General features: G+C 44.8%; 1 protein-coding gene across 10 annotated transcripts in view; it reads right to left on the reverse strand.

The window, feature by feature from the left end:
- The window catches only part of RTKN2 (rhotekin 2), a 44,218-nt gene extending 29,249 nt beyond the window's left edge, over positions 1-14,969 (reverse strand). For 2 of the 10 annotated variants that reach the window (XR_014695187.1, XM_084526480.1), the window contains exons 1-2: positions 3,557-3,643; positions 1,191-1,390 (exon numbers count right to left, since the gene is read on the reverse strand). Coding sequence is in view for 9 of the 10 variants with exons in the window: in XM_084526480.1 (XP_084382606.1) it covers positions 1,191-1,390; positions 3,557-3,580 (224 nt within the window). In the remaining variant the exon portion in view is untranslated. Of the gene's footprint in view, positions 1-1,190; positions 1,391-2,247; positions 3,406-3,556; positions 3,644-4,250; positions 4,482-5,206; positions 5,350-5,490; positions 5,549-6,116; positions 6,235-11,701; positions 11,719-12,648; positions 14,076-14,451 lie in introns of those variants that run through there. The other 8 variants (XM_084526485.1, XM_084526483.1, XM_084526486.1 and 5 more) reach the window with 8 other exon arrangements.
- Between the last annotated feature and the right edge of the window lie 31 nt (positions 14,970-15,000).

Here is a 15,000-nt window from a genome sequence, read left to right on the forward strand (position 1 = left end):
GGTAGATAAATTACCCTAGGGCATGAATCTCTTTTCAAATGACCTGTGTGACAATTCAAAGGACCCCTTAAGACAGAGCTTTAAGCTGAGACCAGTCAAGTGAACAAGACAGCTAACCATGACTTTAAGAAAATAATGCAGCTGTTCAGATACATCTCCAAGTATCTCTGCCCTGTTCTTGACATGTGCCATCACCATCCTATGGTCACTGGCATCAAGGACCGCGAGTTGTGTAAATGTGTATTTTGATATTATTCCATTATTAAAAATATAAAAGACTAATCACTATAAAGATCATCACTTCATAGGAAAAAAGCAATACAACTGCAATAATTACACAATACCACAAGTTACAAGTGCTAGTTTTCAAAAAGCATCTTTCACAATAACTGCTGATGTAGTCAGAAAATACAATTCTCTCCTTCGATATTTTTTTCTGTAGATCTACATTTTTGAAAGCAAACAACAGCAGGATTATTCCTACAAATACAATTCACTGGAGCTAAGCACATATACTTGAGGAGTTTCTATGCTTAATTGCAATATAGTATTTCATTACAGTAATAACATCTCTGCACCACAGTTCTTAACATTGCATCAAAGTCTATTCCATTAGGCAAAAAATAAAGTTATTCAAATAAATCATGTATATGTTAGCTCATTCAAGAAATATAACGTAAAAACATTATTAAACTGCCTTTTCCTCATATTGATGAAGTTGTACTCTATCACTTTGATGTAGTTAACAAAGTGACCAGCAGAGGGTACCAATTAACCACGATGATTCCATCATTAAAGAGACCTTATCAACAGTAGAAAGACAGAAAAGTAGAAATACATGTATTTTGACTTGGACAATTTTGTTTTGTTCTCTCAGGCTAGGTTAGACGCTTTTTTTGTCTGCTAAAGGTAATCAAGAAAACGTCTATTCACACACTGAACCTCTGCTTAACATCAATGATAAAATCTATCCAAAAAAAAAGTTGATCTGCATTCACTTTTCTAAAATAAAAAGGATGATATTGGACTGATCTTACAAAGTAATGATTTAAAGCAACTGTAAAGAATGTATGCACAGGGGAAGACAGAAAGAAGGGTTTAAATCCAGTTTCCTAGACAGGCTGCCTAACAATGCACACACACAAAAGGCCACTTCGTAATGCTCCATTAGCATTAGAGCTTTTACTCACTTTCCCTCGGTTCCACACGAGGCTGGCTCTCCAGGCTGGTTCTGTAGCTCTGCCCGGTATGCAAGTATACGAGCATTGCAAACCATCAAGTTTTTAACCGCTTGCAGAAGTTGGTCTTTCTGCGTGCTCACTGCAAGTAATTTACAGATGCCTTCTCGCATGCGGATTTCAAAGTTAATCTTCTCTTGGATGTCATATTCCTGGATGTGCAAAAAAAAAAAAAAAAAAAAAACAAACAACAAAAGACTAAATAAAAATCCAGTTGACATTACTCTGAATTTTAAGGAGCTCTATTTATTATACAGTTGGAATAGAAAGCCCTAGGCTTAATTATATGCAGCCATTAAAATTGTTACTAAATGTAAAATGATTATTCTCTCTTCAGACACAGACGAGCATACTGTCAAACAAAGGAGGTAACAGATTTGTTATACGTATTATGTATGCAAATTCCAAACCAGGTGCTAAAAGTAACTCACCATAGCATCCGTCTGAAATTTACTAAAAATGCATGTGCCTCAATGTGTCATTCACACAATAATAGAGTATGGTCCTCTCATACGGTTGGTGTGAGTCCTAACTGAACAAAGCTTATAAAGTAATACCCTACTTTTTATAGCGCTCCCTAGTTAAATAATCTCTTTTAAATCTGAAATTTAATCTTCTTATGTCTTTGGCTGTCTTGAAAAGGGTTGAAAAACATAGTTTTTCACTTCTGGTTGACATACAATTCAGGTAATACCTAGAAACGAAACAAGGAGGATATCTCAATACCTGATTACTTCAGGCCATGAACCAGAAGTCAGATAGCTGTGGTAACTTCAACATTACAGAAGAACCATGCCTTGTCTCATTGCACAGTCACGCAACCAATGATTTTTTCATTCCAAAGTATGAAATAACACAAACTTGCCTGTCAGTCACTAGAATTCTGCATCAGGGTTTTTTCTGAAGGAAGTATGTTTGTAGTATATTGTAAAACCTTATGCAAAATCAAATTTTCCTATTTATTCTCAGAGAAATTGGATATTTATAAATTGCATTATTCCTCACTTGCCATTTCAAACAGGTCTATCCACACCGAGCAGAAGATAATAAAGGTGAAGGATCACAGGCCATTCGCTGTCTTCCAAAGGTGTGCTAGATGCCACAGATGACTGTGATAACCATTTCCTCATTATGTGGCCATCCCTGACCAACCCCAATTTTCTGACATGTACAAACCAGAACACTATCACTACATCACTCGGTTGCATTGCAAACACATTGCAATTCAGTGCCTAGTCTTTCTCAACACTGAGGAAGAGTGCCCCAGCAACCACTGGAATTGTAAGCACTGTCAGTTTTCATCTGTATAGCACATCTGAAGTCAAAACAAGCGCTCTGGGGATGGATCTATAAGCAATTGCCTGAAACCAGTAAAATAAACTGAATTTGCAAGTTCAGTATTTCAGCTGGTAGAAAAGTACTGGCAACTCCTTTGAGCCTTAGAACAGGGTAGAAATGGATGGGAACTAATTTTTCCACAATTCAAGTACCAGAGAGCACCAGAGCTCATGAATGGGGCAATGAAGATGGCTTTCTTCTTGCCTGCAGACTCGCTCTGTCTGTGGCTGCCTTTGACACAACGAAGTGACCCTTCACAGCAGTCACAAGAAGCAGGTGGAAATTCACTGCACAGTCACCAACCACTCCCTCCTGTCTTTGCAGGAGTGGGTTTTATTGTTTTTGAAGGCCCGATGCCATCAGCTACAGATATTTAATGCTTCAGCTGCTCCTCCATCTGCTCCCAGAGCATCCCTCCTTCCCAACCACCCCCACTTGCTACCCCTAAAGAAAAGCAGCTCCGGTCCGTAAGCCACATTCAGCACAGCGCAGCTCAGGCTGTAATGCCCTGCACTTCCAGCCACCTCAGACCCCTTTTGCAGGTTAAGGCTCTTGTTTTATTTCCCAGCTCCTCTGTTACAGAGAGCATCTCATTCTTGTCAAAAATAGAGCCCAGTGCCACGCAGATGCTTCTTCTGCCCCACATCAAGAGCCAGCAAGTCACTAAGCCCACATCCACAAACACAGTTTCCCGTTTCCCTCAGGCAACATACGAAGTGTTTGGTTTTGTTTTTCCCCTATCAGCTGGTACAAAGCCAAAACTCATCTCAGGAGGGCGAAGCCGCGCTTGCCCCTGACACCTCCCAGGGACGCTCCCGCACTGACGCGGCTCGGGGCGCGGCCCCGCAGCAGGAGCTGCCCGAGGAGCAGCCTCCGCCTTCCCCAGGGCACGGGCTGCGCCCTCCGGACGCCAACCGGGCCCCGCTCCGGTCCCTCCCCGCCGCCCGTCCCGTCCCGTCCCGTCCCGCTCGGCTCCTCACCGCCCCGTGCCGCGGCCGCCTCATGGTGCCCGTTCAAATCTCCCGCCCCCCGCAACGGCCGCAACGGCCGCGTCATGGCGGCCCCGCCCCTCGGCGCCTCTGTGAGGCGGCGGGCACCGCTCGAGGGCTGCTGCCTGCGCGTTAGCCCGTGGCGTTAACAAAAAGCCAGAAATAAAACCACGCCGACACCGCTGCAAAGGACAAGCTACGCCCCGGCCTGCCTCAGGCAGCCAGCACTATAAAGCCCTTTTTTTTAAACATTATTTTTTTCCCCGGTGGTGTCGACAGCTCGCTGGGATCTGCGGCAGCTTTCCAAGAGCTTCAGCTGCTAATTAGAATGGTTTTGCAGCACAGGCTGTTCAGCAGATCCTACTCTTAATAAGTCCCCAAATGTGGCTGCGAGTGGCGTGACGAGCCCGTGCCTGCAGCCCTCACACGCCTCGGCTGGAGCCCCTCAGAAACCAGCGGGAGCCCCGCGGGGAGGACAAACCCCAGTCACTGCCAGCAGTGCCCGCACAAGCTGGCTGCGGATCTGCCCCTGAGCTGGCCCAAATGCCCAGTTTGCCACTACTGGAAACACGCCACTGCAAAGCCCGGCTTTTCACGCTTGCACCTGCTTCTGCTTTGGTCCTCCCTTGCATTCACTTAGTGCTTTTTTTGATCGGTCAGATGCTTGATTAAAAAAAATATGAACATTTCGCCAAACTCCTGGTCCTTCCTCTTCAGGGAACGCGAGGCCGAGGCTTCAAGCCGCCCTCCTGTCCTGCAGGAGCCCTATGGGCGAGACATCCCCTCCGCGCTCCCGCTCCAGCCAGGCTGCTGCCGCAACACGCGCGCTGATTCCCAGTGCAGATGGCTTAATGCCAGCTCTGTTATCCAGAGACTTGGGAGCCAGCTGGCAGCTCTTCTGCTCCCTAATTTAAGAGTAAAATCCCAGCAGACAGCAACAATAACAATGGAAGCAGTGCCCCCGTGTTTCCTTCTCCAGGCCAGCCTCTGCTGAGGGGCACAGACAGCGGAGGCTGAACAGGGAGAGCCCCGAGCAGCCTGGCACAGAGAAGCCAGGAGCAGGTGGGGTGAATTAAACAGGGGATCTATATCCTGCCTCCTGGGGTTGCTTGAGTGAAGCATTTTTTCAGATGAATCACACCTTCACACCATCCTTTTATTTGCCGCTCTCTCTGCATTGCAAAGCATTTAGCTTCCTTCTAGTATTAGGGAAACGGGATAGCAGAGGAAAGATCATTGTCTGCCTAAATCACTGCTCTGCTTGAGTGTTACATCAGCATATTATTTTAAATGTTAGGCCCATCATTTTAGTTTAGCAGGTACAAAATGTCTACACCTACTCTTGACAGCACTGCAATATTTTTCTTAATTTCTTAGTTCCCACAGCTTGTTACACCTACTCCTTGAATCTCATCAGTGTGCCAGTAGAAATCTATTCAATTCCTATTTAGATTTCTCCTAAATGGATATACATGAAGATTTCTACTGGACACACGGAAAAGAATTTCCAAGACTTTCAATAACTGATTTCTACTTACCACATTTTAAACTGAAAAGCAAACTGCTGCCATGGACTGCCGTCATACAGGACCCCTGTAGTCTGGTTCAATGGACAGAAACTCTGGAATTTAGGGTGTTTACCTGAACTGAATTGAAGATAGGGCTAAGATAAAAAGCAAAACTGTTGGCCTTAACTCATTTCTTCATTTCAGCCTGCTGAGGTCACGTAGTCTTCCCATTGACAGAGCTGGATACCAGGCCAACATTTAGTCCTGCAAAACAAACTAAATAAAGTAACTGCTTTGTTGTTTTGTGCGTCTGCTGCAGCTTTGACTGGATGAGGTGAAAAGCAATAATCTAGATAACAACAAGGAGCTACAGCCTAACCCTGCCAAGGTGAAAACATTGGCAAGAGAAAATTTTACCTGAGCACTCTGAAGTAGGCATCTTCTCTAAGGTAGTCACGTAGCCAATGAAGATGTCCTAAAACAAGCAAGTGCATAAATTAGTTAAGATGCATCATCTCTACTTTTCTTTGATAATTAGACACAGAGCCCAAAGTGTTCACACATTAATTTTGCCTTGAGAGTTTCTTTACCTTCTGCTCTTTTTTTTTTTTTTTTTTTTTTAAGTATTTTGCAGTCCTGCTGCTGCTGTAGTGCTCCAAATGGTGGCACTGGGGTCACCTCTCCGTACAATGCTTTCCTATAATATTTATGGCTCCATCAACAAGACATTTATACCAGGTGCTTCAATGAACTATTCTGTTGATAGTTTTATATTCCTGTAGGATTTCTAAAATAAACAGTAAAAGGCTGAAAAAACATAAGGAATCATTTTTCCTTTTTCCACATAAGAGTCCAGAACCTGGCTCTACCCAGTATTCCTGATTTTAATTCCATCTCGAAGTGCCTCCCAATTAAAATACTGTAGTCTCTTAAAAACACCGTATGTGGTATAAATGCACCCCAAGTAAGTTTCATAACAGAAATAATGAGTTGCAAAAAATCCATCACCACATGCATTTGGAAAACAATTTCTGAGATCAAACCTGAAAACATGAAAAATCAATGACACTATGTGACTTCAAACCGCAGTTTCACGATCCTCTATGTCTTAAAGCTGTTCACACACAAAAAAAGTTCTGAAGCATGGTTAGCTGAGGTAGAGTTCTGCAGCCTTTCCCGACATTTAGAAATCTATATGGTCTCTCTTTTCTATGTGGCTTCTTATCTTCACAGCATTTGAAGGACCTAAATTGGTTGGTTGAAATTGGCCACTTGGATGCACTGCAAATAGGGGGACATTTACACACACACGCATACACAGAAATTACAGTCACACAAAACTAGTCCTATGTAAACCCCCCAGAGAGGTCCTTCTGCTGTTGAATATTGAAAGGATGTTCAGTATTAAAAGGATTTCTAAGAGGTTTTATACACCGTCACTTCCGTATCGTAGCTTTATACTAGGATTTCTTTGTTGGGTACAAAACCCTGCTTTGACTTCTGATACATTTACCGCAGGTGACATTTGGTGCATAAAATACCCCGTCTGAGACAGCTGCATCTGAACATCGGCTGAGCAGCCTGCTGGTGAAGTCGCTATTTTGTGCTACAGGACAACCTCACCCGGCCTTTTATGTTCTGCTTTTAGACTCAGGTCTGTTATGATTTTTCCTAATTGATCTTGTATGGGCAAGTGGAAAGTCACTGGACCATTTAAATGATTTGCCATATTGAATTTGAAACAGGGAATAAATGGCTCTGAGAATATTGCAAATCTAAAGATAAACTCCTATATGAGAAAAATGTGACAGAAATCCCCTTCCCTTTGTTATCCAGACGCCAACCATCTATTTGTGGGAGAGCAGACATAAACTGCTTCTGATAATAATCTCCCAATAAAAGGGAGAGATTCTCCAGCTAGCTCAACAACAGGGTTGCTGTCTGAAGGTGGATGCAGGGTATTTACAGATGGTCTTCATTTTTATTTTTATTTTTCATACAATTTAGAGTATCTCTGCAGACCACAACTCTTGGCAAACGGTCTCAGCCTGAAATGAGTTTGCAGTTTGGGCTGTTTTCTTTCCAAGTCCTGGTGTGCAGGCATCTAAGGAGTGAAAAGTGGCAGAGCTTTATGGTCTCGAGGGTGGGCAACATCAGCTACCCTCTGGGCAGCCACAGGCGCTCACGATCCCTCTGCAAAGTAAGACCACAGTGAATCAAACACTATTTCTTTGCACTTCACACACTCGGATTGTTTTGATTCTGTCTCAGGGAGGATATTCGAAGGGGCATGGGTAGGAATCTGTAGTTTCCTGCAAACTCCTACTTTGCCCTGAGAAAAGTTTCTCATCAGTCTGCCACTGGTTTGTGCCAATAGTTTCTCAGTAATACTTAGGGGTAGAACCATCTGGAGTTCTGTAATTCTTCCTGCCCTGCCACAAAGCTAGGATTTCTTCTGCACTTTTCTAAGTCTTGAGTCGGGTACTGGCTGCATTGTCATGCAAGACAGACCAAGAAAGAGCCCAAACAGGAAGGATTAAGGGAAATTTTAGAGCAAGAAAACTCAGTTAAAACCAAATAACATATCATTCCTATCAGCATACTTTTTAAAAGGCACATAACAACCATTTGTGGGCGGAAATTTCTATCAGAAGTTTTAAGCCTCTGGTCCTCAAGGAAAACATCACTTATGTTTTAACATCAGCTGCGTCCTATTTCTCACCAAAACAGATCACAAGAAACCATTGAGCAATCATCTGCTCAAGTGCTTACATTAAAGAAATACATCCATAGAGATTATATATATATATAAATAAAAAAAAAAAAAAAAAAAAAAAGGATTTAACCTTTTAGAGCTGCCAGTTTCCCATTGCAAGTGTTCCCGGTCCCCGTGTCTCCACCCAAGCCCAAGATCTAAGGGCAGAAAGCTCCTGCAAAGCAAACCAGGTGCTGTGAATTCCTCACAGCCAAAGTGAAGGGCAGGACACCTTCCTAAAGCCCACTACGATTTCACTGTAGGATGTGTCCAGCTATTTTTTCTGCAGCTTCAGTTACCTTTGAAGTCAAAAGAAAGGAATGGAATGAAATTGGGCTGTGCCTATGCTCTGTTCAATGGGAGAGGGTAGCATTTCTGGCTAGTAATAGCATTACACGTTTAATAGGACAACCCATTTTCATTCGCCACTACAAAAAACCAGGGGTTGAATAGCAAATGTAAGTAACTACATTTCACCTGAGGTTGGTTTGTCGGAGATTTCTATCATCCTTCTAACCATTTCACGGCCTGTTAAATGAGCTGAGACAACACTTCATGTCACTGTTAGCATTTTAAATTACAAATAACAGTAACAATAAATAGCACCTCGTGTTTTTACAGACAATTTAATCTGGAAGAATAAAAATAACTAGCTGTGCCTGGATGCATGTAGGAGTTATACACATGCATATATTTACTGCCTTATTTCAAAAACCAATTTGAGTCCTAGGAAGCCGTTCCTAGCACTTGATGCTATCTGTGTGTTTGTACAGTATCATCCAAGTGGAATCATGTTGTTTAAAGTGGAATCAACAAACAGCAAATAGTTTTTTCATAACAGGTTCTTTCAGCAGCTAACGCAAACCCAGGCTGGAAGTCATCCAGGTGTGAGCTGGGACACCGAGGATCCCCTTTTTAAGGTAACTCGCAGATATGTTTGTGCAGTAACACCTGCAACAGACAGCTTTAACCAACGAACGAATTTACGCTTTCTCTTAGTCCTTCCCTATTTGGGAATGTCTTCCCTGACCCCATCCATCAGCAGTCTCTGCAACTCTGACTCATCCTACTTACATCTACATGCAGTGGATTCTGTGGGGGAAAACACAAGCAAAAGCAAGCTGCTATCTAACTATCGCCAATCTGATGAACAGGTTTTTCTCATCAGCACCCCAGTCGCACGAATTTTTCAGCATTCCTTCTAAAATATCTCACTAACTAGCATCACTAAGCTGGTGGAGAACAAAAACATCTTTTACCACTTTAAGGGTAATAACTCCCATGTATAATTGGCACCATATTGGTTTATGTGCAGCTAACTGCATTTTACTGGCACTCATTTCCATCGTTGGCTAGGAAGCAAGCAGCCTTCTCCAGGCTACATCTCTGAGCATTCAGGCTTTTGTGCCTGTATGAGAAGGGATGAATCTTTCCATTGTTACTAATAGTTTCACCTCTGGGCATTTCTAAACTAAAATTACTGATCTAACTAAATAGCCTGCTTAGGATAAAATATTTCAACAGAGAATGGGAAGCTGAAAATGTGCCCTAGCTCAGATCTTGGGTAGAACGTCAGCATTCAGGTAAGCCCTGAAGAGAAGCACAGGGGAATACCTCACCTTCTGGAAAGGCTCACGTGAGTTGAACATATGGATTAGTCCATTACTCAGGAGATGAGAACAAGCCCCATTTGGATGGGATCGATTCGGGTTTCATTCCTGCTTTGGGTGGGAGGGTCTGTGGCTACAAATTATGTAGCTAACCCCCATCTGGGTGCAAGAAATTTGAGGCAAAGACAAAATGCACCCCACCACAAAACTGCTATTTTTTCCTTTGGTCAAGACATGTTCGGTTTGCAGTCTCACTCTGAGCCAGAATCATCTGGTCACACAGCCTTCACAACCTACTGCCTGAAAGAGAGGTTTATGTGAGAACATCTGTTTTCAGTAATCTCGTTATAGATCAGCTGTCACGTATCCTTCAAATTACGTGCTCTCACGTTTTCATTGCAGATGTGGCAATGGCAGAAGCATGGTATTTCCCAGGGCTGCACCTTTTATTGGTACATTTTTTCCAAGAATACTTATCTTGTAGAATTGGCTAGAGCACAGTGTTGCCTGTTTGCTCTATGTCCTATCTTTAGACCTCAGAAATTCATTGCCCTTACGAATGAGAACGTCATGGCCTTCAGAGCCTTCTTTTGAAAAGAATCTGCTTTGTGCATACAGCCATTAGCTGAACCGACTCACTTGCCCACAGTCCATGCCTTCAAAGTGGTAAGTATCACAGATAATGCTTCACGTTGCTCTGAGCACCGCAGCTTTAGGATCCACAAAAGGTAGCATTCATTAGAACAAAAAAAAATGTCCTTTGAAAGACGATGAACTAATTTGGCATTACACAAGACTTTATTTTTACATGTATCAGAAGTACGAAAAGGTGCATTGCTGCAGCAAGCAAGAGCCCTAACGCTCCCGCAACACATTCTGGCTGGACGAGAGACAAATGCCACGTGCCTTCACACTGCCCCATGTGCCCAGGTGAATTTCACCCTCTGTCTAACAAATTTATCAATAACATCGGCAGGCTACAGTGGAAGGGGCAAAGCACTCCAAACCAGCCGTGCAGCCACCTTGCTCTTCTCGCCCACTTTGGGCTGTTGCTTGACTACAACACGAACACTGAACGTTGCCAGCAAAGCTAACACACCGGAGAGAAGCACTCTCTTTTCATCTCACTCATGCTTAGGAACTCGTAAGCGTTCTGTACTCTCCTTTTTCCTTCTGAGTCCACCCCTTTATTGTAGATCATGTCCTCCTTCTCTCCACCATATAGGAAGCCCGTTGGCTTAAACGAGCCCCTCTGCAGTTGCTTTGAAAGCCCCATTCAGTCCCCTCACTCAGTGTCCTGCCCAGGTGCAGGAACCTCCAGCCTACCTGTCCTCCTGCCAGCAGGCCCATGGTTGGTCCCCCCAGACCTTTACATAGAATGCAAAAAAGGAAATGAACTCTTGTATAATATCCAAGAGGAGGAGAAAAGAGGAAAAAACTGTCCATAAGCATCCCATAAAATCAATATACTTCCCAATGACACTAAAGACACAGGTCTGAATTGTCTTCTACATCCTACGTGCTATTTGATGTCTGTCTCTGCATGGCCAGGTGCAGGCTTTGTGTCTTTGAATCAGGGTCAGTCGCCAGCTTGTTCTGCTTGGTTTTCATGATCTGTTGATTTAGGCTATACTTGTACAGATCCCTGACAATTCTGACGTGAGCTGCCTGTAGTGGATCTTTTGCCCACAGAAGAAGTGAAACAGTTCTGCCACACTTCCTCCCTCCTGGAGAAATGTAATTTTCTCTTCCTCAGCGTGTTCTCTATAGCCAGGGTACATATCTGATACAGATGCACGAGCGTAACGTTGTCACCCACCAGGACTGCTTTAAAAGCAAGTGGCTCTCACCTCCTGGGCAGCAGACATTGCTGAGGAAGGCGAAGAGCCCCCTCTGCCTGCAGCGCAGATGCTGGGGATGCAGCCGAACAGGGGAAGGAAGAGCACAGGCCCACTGCTTCCCGTAGGGCTTAGAGCTGCTCTCCCACACGCTTGGATATGGCAGAGGGCTGCATTTGCCACCGCAGCCTTTCAATGCTCTTCTTTTTATGCTTCTGCTTATGTATATTGAACACTTTTAAAATCCCAGCGCATAGGATTAGGCACCAAAGCGAGCTAATTAGGTATTAATGACAATTCTCTGTCCTTCTTATGGCCTTTTTGGACACTTTTTTCAGTTGGGAAATCAGTGTGATTTATTTCACATGTAATTCCTCAAACATGGAAGGCATTTGGTACGAACTTTTAAAAGCAGTGCTCCTTACCATCTGGTGTCCATTGCAGAAAGAACACCATCAGAATGAAATAGCTTGAAATTCCGCTTTGATGCTGTGCTTTGTACTCTTCTTTGGAGAAAATGTCTCTATTTTAATAAGTCCCAATGAGGGAAAGGCTTTGCTGTAGGGAGAAATCTTTCTTTAAAGATATGCTGGCATGTTTTTTGCTTTCACTCTCTTTTTTTGAGTGGGGCAGCTTCAACCAAAAAGGAATGACCCCCTTCCTGCAGCAGATTGCCTCGCATTTTGGAAGAGCTCTAGGAACAGCAATTACTCTCTCCCTCTTGGCTCTCTTCCACCAACTTTCAACGCATAAATCTGCTAGCTAATCCCACAATTAGTACCTGGACTATAATTCTCTCGCTGCTCAGAGCTGGCTTAAGCACGCCCAGCGTGTTGTGGCCATAGAAAACATTCTGTCCCAGCTGGAGAGCCACGCGAGGTTTGTCCCTCACTGCCACCAGGCATGTTCTGACCCTGGGCAGCTGCTGCTACTTGTCCCCATGGACCAGACCTGGAGGCCTCCTGGCACTACCAAAGGTGCTGCTGCACCGCTGAGGATCTCAAAAGGGGACCAGCGTGGGGAGCAGGGGAGAGGCAGGTTCACTTAAAAGGCTCAGCTCCTTCTGCTGCACGTTGCAACTTACAGCTCAGACTTTCATCCCCCTAGGAAAAAGAGGTGCCAGCTGTGGCTGTTCCTGTCCTCAAGGGCCTCCTCCCCGGGGTTAAAGTGCCCTGGGACTGCTGCCTCCAGCACAGGGGCAGGTTCAAGCACGGGGCTGCCATCGAAGAGCATGTGCTGCCCATCAGAGCACATTTGAGGCTGCCCAGAAAGCAGCCTCTGCACAGCAGAAAGTCTTTTTCCTACTAGGTGGTATGAGTGTCTGTGGCAGTAACACAAACCTTGTTGTATGTTTGATACATCCTGAATTTACCTGCATGCAAAGCTAGTGTGAATCCCAGTCCGAGGCACCACTACGGTAAAGGCCACTAAAATAATTCCTACAAGCGTCGAAGGTCTTCCCTTAGACTAACTTGTTGCCTCCTTTCAACAAACAGAGAGAGGAGATAAATATTAAATGCAGACAGGTTTCGGCATCTCAGAGTAACATGAGTATTTGTAGTTCATGCTCAAACACCAAGAAAAACACTGCACTTTCCAGCATACAAATGAGCTGAAGTGAGAAGGCACACCTATTTCAAGCACAGCTTTTACAGCAGAACAAGGGGACTGTGGTACTCGCCAGAGCCAAACTCAAAACCCCATCTGCATGCAGTGGTAGCGGATGTGTGCGTGCATCTTTGCATACCTATGTATAGCTCAATAAAACATCCGCAAGGAAACGCTGCACAGATTCACGTCTCCTGCAAACCGGCTGGATCATGCCATAAAGACCAGAGAGGGGAGTGTGGGCATGCCGGGGAGAGACAAAAATTCCTGACAACCCCTTTCAAAGCAAAGCTGTAAACAAACAAGGGAAAGCAGAGGCTGATGAATGCAGCCAGACTGATAGTTGTGAATCCAGCTCTACGCCACAAGAAAAAGCCTCCGCAAACATTTCAGCATGGTGAGCCTGAAGGGGAAAGTGGCTGCAAATAAAAGCAGAACTGACTCACCTATTCTCCTCATCTAGGATGGGGGAAAAAATCAGAAGATAAACAACATGCGTAACTCTTGAAAAACAAACTGTTTTTTTTTCCAGCCCCCTTCACTAAAGGGGAATGATCAGCCAAACAAAAGGTACTTCACCTTTGAAATATGATTTTTAACCTAGTGAGCACCCTCAAAATAGGAAGAGGTCAACTTATAATTTTCCAGCCAAAATCAGCAGCTGTGGGACCTGGCATGGCTAGTACAGATCACTACCCAAAAAAGCCGTATATGCTCAATATTCCCACCTTCCATGCAGCACCAGGCAGGTTGTTACGTGCTAGCTTTATTTAAATAACTTTTATCCCTCCGGAAGACTTATTGAAAAGTGCTTAAAGGGATGTTGAAAGAAAGAGATGCATACAAATAAAGCGGGTAAGGCTCCCCCAGCACTTGGCAAAGTTTCCGAGATGACTCATGCATTATGGCTGTGTAAATCTGGGCTTGTGTGAGCGATAGCGCTGGGTTCTACCCACTCCACATTTAAATCACAGGGAAGGAAGCTCAGACGTGTACTGGATGATGCACGTCCCCCAGTGCAAAATGCACACTTGCTGATGCATCACAGGGAGATTGTTCCTCATCGAGTACTCAGAAAATGACTGCACCACACATCCAGATGGGAACATCACCTGGCTCCCTCGAAGCCATCAACATTTTCTGTCCCCAGGACCATGATATAGTGATAGGACAAGGGGGAACAATTTTAACCTAAAAGAGGGGAGATTTAGAATAGATATTAGGAGAAAATTCTTCACTTCGAGGATGGTGAGGCACTGGCACAGGCTGCCCAGAGAAACCGTGGTTGCCCCTGGAGGTGTTCAAGGCCAGGCTGGATGAGGCTTTGGGCAGCCTGGGCTGGTGCGAGGGGTCTCTGCCATGACAAGAGGTTGGAGCTGGACAATTTTTAAGGTCCCTTTCAACCAAAACCATGCTGTGATTCTCTGAGGGCTCACATTCTTGTCAGTTGTTGGGGAAAATCAGCTCTTCTGGATGTGCATGGGGCCTCAGGTAGCACCCTACAAGGCAAAAGGAGAAAAGAAGGGGAAACGGCTGCAGTCAGACAAGGTTAGTACAGGACAAATACCTTGTGCAACAAGTTGCAGCCTGGATGGTAGCCCACACACTCCAGAGATTAGCTGAAGCTCTGAAATGCACTTCAAGTAGCGTCCTTTGAGGTGCCATCTGGTGAATCATTTACCGGGAACGTCTTAATCACATCAGAGGCATCTATCAATGCAGTGGATTTTCTCGGCGTGTAGGACTCCTCCTGCACGCTGCACTCAAGGAACAGATACATCAGCACAGAATTAAACTTCACTGTGGTGCAAAAAAAGTCTGCAGCGTATCACCACCACGAAGCACTAGGTTTTAGCAAAGCGGTATTTCACTGCTCCCTCAGACAGGCTGCCACTCCACGGCTTTGCTCGTGTTTTGGGGGATTAACTACGAACAGGCACCCACCGCGGGCACAGAGCAGTAAAGTGGAGCGGGGCAGCGGGCGGGAGGCGGCTCCGGGGCGCGGGTCCGTGGGGTCGGAGGGGCTGCCCGGCGGTCTGTCCATCCGTCTGTCGGTCTGTCCATCCGTCTGTCGGTCTGTCCGTCTGTCTGTCGGTGTTCCCGTGCCGCCCCGCCC

This window comes from Aythya ferina (assembly GCF_964211825.1).
Source record: "Aythya ferina genome assembly, chromosome: 7".
Classification (NCBI taxonomy): domain Eukaryota; kingdom Metazoa; phylum Chordata; class Aves; order Anseriformes; family Anatidae; genus Aythya; species Aythya ferina.